An 11,118-nucleotide genomic window follows, 5' to 3' on the forward strand; every position below is an offset into this window, starting at 1 on the left:
TGCTGAATTTGCAAGGCTGTCTCCGCAGGCTGCTACAAATGTCCTCCTGACGCCCTGTCCTCCCATACCTGATGGCGAGTACATCGTGTCGCCACTTACTGACGTGGTTTTGTCGCTTAATATTGCCCTACCGAGCATCTTAATTCGGATCCGCGAAAACTGCGCTCGCGTGCCCATCCTCAATTTTGGGTTCTCGTTCCATGTTTTGCCACACGGTATCGCCATAGCGCATATCACTCCTTTGGAAGAATTTCAGATTTCTTTTTTGACCTCTGAATCCCTCCTCAGTACGAACGGACCTTTGTCATCCACTCCTTCGTACTCGACGCCTGCGGACACTGTTTCTAAGATGATCGCCCCCGACCTTCCTTCCGAGCAAACAACAGCTCTTCGTCATCTCCTGTCATCTTATCGGGACATCTTTGATTTGGACGACCGTCCACTTGGCCAGACATCTGTTGTCACGCATCGCATCAACACCAGTGACGCCAGCCCCATTCATAGGCGGCCATATCGTGTCTCGGCAACAGAAAGGGCCATCGTACAGAAAGAAGTAGACAGGATGATGGACAAGGACATCATTGAGCCCTCCAGTAGCCCATGGGCATCACCGGTTGTCTTAATAAAGAAAAAAGAAAACTCGTGGTGCTTCTGCGTTGACTACCGTCACCTCAACCAGATAACAAAGAAGGATGTTTATCCCCTGCCTCGCATTGATGACGCTCTTGACTGCCTTCACGGATCGCAATACTTTTCATCAATTGACCTCCGCTCCGGCTATTGGCAGATTAGCGTCGATGAGATGGACCGCGAGAAAACCGCCTTTGTCACACCGGACGGTCTGTACCAATTTAAAGTCATGCCCTTTGGATTATGCAATGCGCCAGCTACATTCGAGCGCATGATGGACTCTCTCCTGCGCGGCTTGAAGTGGTCTACATGCCTGTGTTACCTCGACGATGTGATTGTGTTTTCGCCGAACTTTGAGAGCCACCTGCGGCGCCTCACCACCATACTCTCCGTGTTTCGCAGGGCTGGCCTTCAGCTAAACTCCTCCAAGTGCCATTTCGGTCGCCGTGAAATTAACACGCTTGCTCATCTCGTCAACGCCGCCGGAATCCAACCTGATCCACAGAAAGTTCACGCAGTGCGAAATTTTCCTGTACCTTGTTCAACGAACGATGTCCGTAGTTTTCTGGGCTTATGCTCTTATTTCCGGCGATTTGTGAAAAATTTTGCCGACATCGCTCACCCTCTCACTGACCTTCTTAAGAAAGACGCCTCTTTCTCTTGGGGACCGCTACAGGAGAAAGCCTTCTCTACCCTGATTGAGCGGCTTACAACTTCCCCGATTCTCTCCCATTTTGACCCTTCTGCGCCCACTGAAGTACGAACTGACGCGAGTGGTCATGGCATCGGCGCTGTCCTCGCTCAGCGTCAACAGGGCCAAGACCGTGTCATCGCTTACGCTAGCCGCCGCCTTTCCACGCCCTAGCGAAATTACTCCATTACTGAGAGAGAATGTCTCGCGCTCGTATGGGCGGTCGCGAAATTTTGACCGTACCTTTTCGGTCGGAGCTTCTGCGTTGTCACCGACCATCACGCCCTCTGCTGGCTCTCCTCTTTGAAGGACCCAACTGGACGACTTGCACGTTGGGCATTGCGCCTAGAAGAATATACATTTTCTATTATATATAAGTCAGGACGCCTGCATAAAGACGCTGACTGCCTGTCCCGCAATCGCGTGGATCAACCGGACGATACCGATGCAGACTCGGACATCAGTATTCCGTCCCTCTCCGGCTTCCTCCATATTGGCGACGAGCAGCGCAAGGATCCTGTTCTTCGAACACTTATGGAACGCCTAAGCTCCTCGCCCAATGACCCGTCCCTTCGGATGTTCACCTTGCGCGATGGAACTTTATACTGTCGTAGCGTTCGTCCTGACGGCCCGGAGCTCCTCCTAGTCGTCCCCAAGCACCTTCGACTCACAGTGCTCCAGCAACTTCATGACGCTCCCACTGCTGGACATCTGGGCGTCACTTGTACTTACGACCACCTGCGGCGCCGCTTCTTCTGGCCTGGCATTTATCGCTCTGTGCGCCGTTATGTCGCTTCTTGCGACCTGTGTCAGCGCCGGAAGACGCCTGCTATGCCTCCCGCTGGTTTGCTTCAACTTATTGATATACCTACAGAGCCCTTCTTCCATGTGGGCCTTGACCTCCTTGGTCCGTTTCCAATTTCCATCAAAGGAAACAAATGGATTGCTGTAGCAACCGATTATGCCACTAGATATGCCATCGCACGAGCCCTGCCAACCAGCTGCGCTACAGATGTCGCCGACTTCTTACTAAAAGACGTCATCCTGCACCACGGCACCCCTCGCCAGTTGCTGACGGATCGCGGCCGCTACTTTCTATCGAAGGTCGTTGATGATCTGCTCCGCTCCTGTTCTACAGAACACCAGATTGCTACCGCGTACCACCCTCAAACGAACGGCCTCACCGAGCGACTCAACCGCACACTCACTGAAATGCTCGCCATGTACGTTTCCAAGGATCACCGCGACTGGGACGTCACTTTACCATACGTCACTTTCGCATACAACTCGTCCCGCCACGACACTGCCGGATTTTCACCATTTTTCTTTTTGTATGGCCGCGACCCCACCTTGCCTTTTGACACGTTGCTACCTTCCGCAGTACAGTCACCCAGCACTGCTTACGCTCGCGATGCTATTGACTTAGCCGCCCAGGCCTGAGATGTCGCCCGTCATCGCCTCAAAGTCTCGCAAGCTTCTCAAAAGTGACGCTACGACCTTCGGCACCGAGACCACCATTTTTCACCTGGTTCCCTTGTCCTTCTCTGGACGCCTTCACGTCTCGTCGGCTTGTCGGAAAAATTACTGTCCCGTTTTTCTGGTCCCTACCAGATCTTACGCCAACTGTGCGACGTGACCTACGAGATCGCCCCACTCGGTCAACCTTCCGTGCCTCCCAACTTAACCAGCGATGTTGTTCACGTCACCAGGCTCAAGCCCTATGTCCCCCCTTTAAGTGAGGCTGTTTAACTTGCACCGGGACGGAGCTACCCCGCCGGGAGGGTGATGTTACGGTGAAGTGAAGGAAGACGTTGAATTGGACAAGAGAAAGACGAAGTCTGGCGGTTGCCTGAACGCCATATCCATCATTTGTAAATATAAGTTATTTTACACTCGTTGGCCTGCTTTCTTCCCGCAACAATATTTACTCCTAAGCCTTCCCAGTTTAATTGCTTGAATACTTCTTCCAAGCACACAGTGAATAGCATTGGAGATATTGCGTCTCCTTGTCTGACCTCTTTCTTTATTGGTATCTTCCTACCTTTCTTGTGTAGATTTAAGGTGGCTGTGGAATCTACGTAGATATTTTCCAGGGTATTTACGTAAGCGGTCTGTACTCCTTGATTACGTAATGCCTCTATGACTACTGGTATCTCTACTGAATCAAATACTTTTTCGCAATCTATGAAAGCCATATAGAGAGGCTTATTGTAATCTGAGGATTTCTCGATAACGTGATTATTGACATGGATGTGATCTATTGTAGAGTATCCCTTCCTGAATCCAGCCTGTTCCCTTGGTTGACTAAAGTCCAGTGTTGCCCTTATTCTATTAGAGATTATTTTGGTAAATATTTTATACAATACTGGGAGTAAGCTAATGGGCCTCTAATTTTTCAGTTCCTTAACGTCACCCTTTTTGCGGATTAGTATAATGCTTGCATTTTTCCAGTTTTCTGGGACCCCTGCAGTCGATAGACACTTTGTTTAGAGAGCCACCAGTTTCCTATCATTATGTCTCCTCTATCTTTGATTAAATCGACTGTTATTCCATCCTCTCCTGCCGCTTTTCCGCGTTTCATGCCTTGCAAGGCCCTTCTGACCTCATCTGTAGTTATAGGAGGATTTTCTGTATACTTTTCATTACTGTTTTGAATAGAGTACTCCCGAGTCCTCTGGGTACTGTAAAGGTAAGTATAGAATTCTGCCGCTGCATTTATTATACCTTCGAGATTGCTGATGATATTACCCTGCTTATCTTTCAGTGCATACATCTTGGTTTGTCCTATGCAACGTTTCCTTCTCACTGATTTCAGGCATGCTAAAAGCATTTCTGCATGCTCCATTGTTCATCAGGTTTGACCATGCTGCGAATTCTATCTTATGTCTTGAGTTGGACACTTTTATTCCCTGTCATTTTTTCATTAGGTCCTTGGTTACTTGGGAGAGCTTGCCTACTGGTTGACTTGGTGCCTTGCCTCCCACTTGAAGCGCTCCCTGTGAAGCCAGCCTGTTATGGTTTCATTCATTACCTCTGTGTCATCATCATCTCTCTGTTCTAAGGCTGCAAATTCGTCTGCAAGTACCAGCCTAAAGTTGTCTGCTTGCACCCTTACTGCCTCTACATTGACCTTGTTTCTTCTTGATCAATTTTACTCCTCTCTTCAAATTGAGGTGAATCCTAGCTCTAGCTAACCTATGATCACAGCAGTTTACCCTACCTATCACTTTCACATTCTGCCCTATAAGCTGGGATCGGCAGAAAGTATGAAATCAATTTCATTCCGTGTTTCATCATTAGGGCTTTTCCAGGTCCACTTTCTGTTGCTAAGCTTCCTGAAAAAGGTGTTCATTATTCTCAGCTTATTCCTTTCGGCAAATTCTACCAGCATCTTTCCTCTATTGATTCTAGAATCGATGCCATAGTTGCCGATTGCCTGTTCACCCGCCTGCTTTTTCCCCAATTTTTCATTGAAGTCACCCATTACAAGTGTATACTGAGTTTGCATTTTCTCATCGCTAATTCAACGTCTTCATAAAACTGTTCTACTTCCTCATCGTCGTGACTGGATGTTGCAGTGTAAGCTTGCACTACGTTTATTCTGTACCTCTTATTTTGATTACGACCATTGCTACCCTCTCGTTAATGCTGCAGAATTCGCCAATGTTGCCCGCTATGTCCTTATGGATTAGGAATCCTACCCCATATTGCTTTTTATCAGGGAGACCTCTATAGCAGAGCTTATGGCCATTATTTAGCAATGTGTAAGCCTCAGCAGTTCTTCTAATCTCACTAAGGCCGATGATATCCCAAACAATGTCTGATAGTTCCTCGAACAGTACTGCTACGCTAGCCTTACTCGAGAGGGTTTGGGTGTTACATATTGCAAGGGTCAGTTTCCATTGGCGGCCTGTCTGGACCCAAAGATTCTTAGCACCCTCTGCTGCGTTACAGGTCTGACCGCCGCTTTGGTCATGTGCTCCGCAGCTGCTGGGGACTGAGGCCCATTGGTTAATTGTAGATATCATCAGGGAGGTTGTGGCCAAATACTACACCAGGGAGGCCAATTCCTGTTCTGGTGAGGGAGTGCCCTTGTTCAAGCTTAGTGGGCCTGCCTAACTTGGTTGTACCTGCATTAGCATAGCCCCACTCACTCTCGGCATCTTTTGCCGTGTCACTCCAAGCCTGCAGATGTAGTGCAGTGGAGAATATAAAAGAAAATAAAAATGGGGGGGAGGGATTTGAACTTCAGACTACCGCAATCTAGCATTCGACATAACTCAGCAAGATAATCCCGAAGGCGGCTAGGCTACCTTATCGCCGAAAAGTACGGCCCAGAGGGCCCTACATGCCTAAGAGATCCGTTGATTTGTCCACGTAGTGCTGCATACCGCTCATTCGTTTGCGTAGTGTGTACTGCCTGCATATATTTGCGTATGCTGGCATTCTTCCAAGATTCTGGTACGCTTGAGGTCATGAGGCATTGAGTATACAGGGTGGCCAGTTTTTCTAGAACAGTCTGCCCACCATCCTTCAGCAAATCTGCTGTTACCTGATCCCCCCCAGCTGCCTTGCTCCTTTGCATAACTCCCAAGGCTTTCTTTACTTCTTCTGGCATTACTTGTAGGATATCCAATTCCTCTAGACTATTCCCTCTTCCATTATCGTCGTGTGTACCACTGGTACTGTATAAATCTCTATAACACTCCTCAGCCACTTGAACTATATGGTCCATATTAGTAATGATATTGCCGGCTTTGTCTCTCAACGCATACATCTGATTCTTGCCTATTCCTAGTTTCTTCACTGCTTTTAGGCTTCCTCCGTTCCTGAGAGCATGCTCAATTCTATCCATATTATACTTCCTTATGTCAGCTATCGTATGCTTGTTGATTAACTTCGAATGTCCTGCCAGTTCTATTCTAGCTGTAGGGTTAGAGGCTTTCATACATTGGCATTTCTTAATCAGACTTTCGTCTCCTGCGATAGCTTACCGGTATCCTGTATAACGAAGTTACCACCGACTTATATTGCACACTCCTTAATGATGCCCATAAGATTGCCGTTCATTGCTTCAACACAAAGGTCCTCTTCCTGAGTTAAAGTCAAATACCTGTTCCGTAGCTTGATACCGAATTAATCTATTTTCCCTTTTTCCCAAAGTATTTCAGAAGTACTTTGTCACAGAAAGTATTTGAATGCCCTCAGCCGAAGCGGAGTTATCGTTAATCAAACACAGCCTCTGCTATGCTCCCGTTCCTTCTTCAATGCCTTGTAACGTGAAGGCTACGGCGCAGTGGGGCATGCCCACAACACTCTGCCTTCTTAACGCCACATTGGTGTGCAGTTCAAATTTCAATTTGGATGTTAACATAGATGCCAAGACTTCCACCTTTGATGCCTAGGACACACTGAACATAAGCCAAACACAGTTGTCCTCAGCGAGCCGCAGTGTGCTTAGCCAGTGGACTCGTGGCGGCATTCCACAGAGGCTACAGTATCTGTGCCATGTAGCCGACCGCAGCTTAATGTCAGCTATCAGCCACCTAAGGGAATGACAAAATAAAGAGTCCCATGATGAAATAAAGTATACAGAAGAGAGTGAGAGCAGGGCCTTCTGTTGAAAAGAGAGCATTTGAGAGCAAGGTAACTTCACAATCCACCTGCGAGCTTCACGCACTGCGTACAACAGCAGAACTTGGTCGAGATGTTCCCAGCAGAGTATGCTACCTGCGGACTACACTGTTTCACCGAGCCAGGGCTTTCTTAATTTCCCTTTAGCTTTTCCTGGCGGCATTGTCTGTTGGCTTCATGTGTTTGCCACAAAAAAAAAAAAGATTGGCAGTTTTATCTGTAGCACGAAGCAGTGACACGCCGACTGGCAAATTTAATGCATACTTATCCTGGGACTGTTTCCTGTAGTGTTTGTTGGAGTGAACCTTCACAGTTGCGAGCGAACAATCTCCTTTCAAGAAGTAAAGGAAGTGGGAGTAGTATTCATTTGTGAAGGCTGTGCCTCCTGGTGGTGAAGCAGAAAGCCTCAGCTCTTCATCCTTCTCTTATCTATCCTGACTTGGACACCGGGCTCTGGCGGCAACAGTATTCATTCAGCGCTTCCTAAATTTATATTTCTTTAAAGAAAACTGGAAGACGTCAGCGCCACTAAGAAAACATGAGACGAAGCCAAGCACTAGAAGATGACTAATGAAAACGAAGCAGACAGGCTTGATCATTATCATTACAGGCAGAAGAACAAAACCCAATTTAGAACTGCTTCCGCAGCTGGGAAGGCTGTGCGCTAGAACACGTAGGCATGGACACCAGCTCTATCCAGTACACAGGAGTTGAGCAAGCGTTAGACAACCGCGGCAGCTGCTGGTGCGGTCGCGCTCTTCAGGATCATTCTTCTTCACTGCTGTAGCATCAGCAGAGTGTCTGAGAATTAGAATCCTGGACTGCCAGTTCGTTAGTAATAAGTTCCAATCTTTCGCGTCAGAAGGAGAAATTTTCTTTGGGATTTCCTTGCAAAGGATTTTGTGATTCCATCGACGAACAGCGATGGACATTGATATGACCAGGAAGAAAGCTCGTAACACCTATCGCTGTAGAAAAGAAGCACAAAACAATGCAGCGGTTACTTACCTGCCACGGACGACACTCCGGCCACACGGCAGTGAGACACAGGCAAATGACCACAGTAGCAGCACCAGCCGCACTGTACAGACGCGGCTTGCACATCGCACGTGTCGAGAGCCGTGGGTCGCGTGAAACCGTCGCAATCACAGCCGCTTGACATGCACTGTGCGCGCTCAACACCGCGAATGTCAGCGTTCGTGAACATGCCGGTAACAGAAGAGGGCTCTCGCCGATCGCTCGTCACAACACGTTTCTTATCGCGCAGAGTTTGCCGCGAACGCCTCGGTTCACAGCGAGGTGCAATCTACGGCATGTGCCGTGCGGAGATGCAGCGGTTACACAAACGCGCAAGAATACGAGCGAAGTCACAGTACCGCTATACCAGCACCAAATTGAACGAGCCGCCACAGAAACGATTACAACATGCGAGGAACTCGCGCACCGTCGCCGGTAGGACCACAGAAAAAACAATCAACAGGAAGGGGAACGGAGAAAGGAAAAAGAAAAAAAAAACGTGTAGGAAACAAAACAAACGAGAGAAAAGAAAGGCAAGAAAAAAAGTGAAAAAAAGCAACAAGAGGTTTGCTTGTGGACGTATGACGGAAGGTAATTCTCGAATTAGAAAAGTAAGTGGCGCCATCTAAAAAAAAAAAGTGAAAACTTTGGTAAAGTGTTATTTTGAAAGGCGACGCCTTCTCTGATATTTTCAGCGCAGTTTCAATCAGCAATACGTTGCCGAAAACGTAATTTGAGTGATTTTGTTTCACAGCCTTCGAGACTAAGAACATTTTGTTGCTCATAGATGCAGTTACTCTTTTCCACATAAAGAAGTATACCTTCTGAGCTTCAGGTCGCCCTCAAGGAGGTAACCACCTTGGTCGCCCTACGTGGGACATTTATCAGTATGTCCGAAGGAGATGACCAGCTAGCCAAGCCAAGCAGTAAAGCACTTGTGTTTGCAGCCGTACAGGTAGAGAGGAGAGAGCGAAGGTATTGAAATCTTCTCTCCTTCTCTTTCACTTCCCTCCCCTCAAGGGCGCAGCATGGCGCAGTGCCGTGTTGGCCACTATCAAACACCTTTCTCATTATTCGCCCGCCAAGTATCCGCCGAAGCGCGGTTCCTTGCCACGTACACGCACGTGCTTGTGTCCAAGAAAAGGGCCGATTTTGCCGCACCGGCGGTCGCGAAATTTTTCCACGGATCCCGACTCCACTGCTTCCTCATCTCATCCAGTCATAGAAAATTTGATGAAAATGCAAGATAGCAGAAGTTTGGCAGAATGTCCAGAGCGTATACAACTTTGTAAATGACACGATTTGAATAAAATATAAAAAGGGGGAGGGGGTATTCCACCTGTGTAATTACCATGAAGCTACAAGGGAAACATACGGTAGCATTGCCATTTGTTGGGCGTGTTGGTAAATTGAAAGCGTATTTAGCGCCAGCAAACAAGGACGTTGTCGTCTCCATTCCGTCCTTGTTTGCTGGCGCTAAATATGCTTTCGAAACATACGGGTTACCCAGAAAAGAACTTTACGGTTCAAGCAAAATTCCTCCTGGTCGGTGAAGTGAATCCTGCAGGAGTAGGGGCACCCTGGAATGAAGTTTGCCTGTACGTCTCGTGCCACCTAGCAGGGGCGTGAGCACCCGCGGGTGGGCCCTCACCGTCATTTCACTATTGTCCGTGGTGTGCTCAGGCCGACCTGAAAGCCTGCTTTTCCAATTTTCCAATGGATTCACCGCGGCCTCTTGGAAGCTCCTTCGTGAGAAGTGTGAACAAAAATAACAAGCGCAGATACTGCTGTGTTAAGGATTATCACAACCTTTAAGGGGATGTCGGTATCAGATTGTATCACTTCCCTTCAAAACTGGGGGAAGCAACCCAGTGGCTGAAATGGATTGTCGCGGTTCGTGTCGGTCTTGCGAATTTGTTTAACGAACTAAGACGTAAATGCAAAAATAAGAAAAAAATAAACAAGAACCAGCAGCGGCATCCGTAAAAACACACAATAAAGTGTCAACTGCATAAAAACCCGTTAACTGATTCCCGCTCTTGTAAATCAGTTGAGATAATTGTTTAGCTCGTCTTACTCCAAAACAAATGCGCAGTGGTTGTCACGTGTCAAATCTAGCTTCGTAAGCTGGAGCTTTGTACGCGCTGTATTTCACCCTGCGCCAAGATCAGGACGCCAATGCTGGAACGGAGCTCATTCGTGCCAATAATTTTTCGCGCTTAGAATAACAGAACTAAGGTTGCAGTACACTGCAGCACACGTGAAGTATTCAAAAATTAGCATTTCTCTCGCGCACGCTAGCGTATATTTCTTCAGTCTACACATTGTTTAGTCTCAGCTGATTTCTCTCTATGATGCTTCAGCAGTAATGCCCTCTCACATTCGAGCCCGAACGACAATACCAGAATATGCTCGAGGCATTTTGTCAACGGAGAAAGAAGCACTTACCTGCCAATTCGCCAAAACATCTACAATTGTGAGGTGCTGGGCACGCTCCAAGTAATGAAGTGACAAATGACAATTGAAAGACATCCACGACCGTATTCGCTCGCTTAAGCGGCATAAAATAATGATTTGTTAACTCACTTTGAGTTCGACGTCGTAAGCATGCTTGCTTTGTTGTGACAAATACTACTTCGCGACCTGCGGTGGTTGCTTTGTGGCTATGGTGTTGGGCTGCTAAGCACGAGGTCGCGGGAATAAATCCCAGCCACGGTGGCCGAATTTCGATGGGGTCGAAATACAAAAACAGCCGCACAGTTAGATTTAGGTCCAGGTTAAAGAATCCCAGTAGGTCCAAATTAATCCGGAGTCCCCCACCACGGCATGTCTCCTAATCAGATCGTGGTTTTGGCACCTAAAACTCCATAATTTAAGCACCTCGTTGTGATGTCTGTGCTGTTTACTTCTTTGACACGATATACATGGTTGCAGTCGTAAATTAGACGTCCTTTCTCAAGCGCCGGTGGTCCAAAATGGGCCTTGACAGTTTGGATATTATTTCCATGTGTTTTTTGGTAATAAAGTGCAAGATAGTAAAGGTGCTTGCTTCGTTTTTAATTTTGCACTGATAGCAAATGTGATGCCATAGCATTTTTTTTCTTATGTCACTCATTAAAGTTATTGAATCTAACTTAGTTTAGCAT

General features: G+C 47.4%; 1 protein-coding gene across 3 annotated transcripts in view; it reads right to left on the reverse strand.

Annotated features, from left to right (window-relative positions):
• The window catches only part of LOC135907636 (uncharacterized), a 47,492-nt gene extending 38,956 nt beyond the window's left edge, over nt 1-8,536 (reverse strand). For 2 of the 3 annotated variants that reach the window (XM_070526828.1, XM_070526827.1), the window contains exon 1: nt 7,964-8,530. In XM_070526828.1, coding sequence (XP_070382929.1) covers nt 7,964-8,162 — 199 coding nt within the window. In that variant the 5' untranslated portion in view covers nt 8,163-8,530. Of the gene's footprint in view, nt 1-7,963 lie in introns of all 3 variants that reach the window. The other variant, XM_070526829.1, reaches the window with a different exon arrangement.
• Between the last annotated feature and the right edge of the window lie 2,582 nt (nt 8,537-11,118).

This window comes from Dermacentor albipictus, chromosome 10 (genome assembly GCF_038994185.2).
Source record: "Dermacentor albipictus isolate Rhodes 1998 colony chromosome 10, USDA_Dalb.pri_finalv2, whole genome shotgun sequence".
Classification (NCBI taxonomy): domain Eukaryota; kingdom Metazoa; phylum Arthropoda; class Arachnida; order Ixodida; family Ixodidae; genus Dermacentor; species Dermacentor albipictus.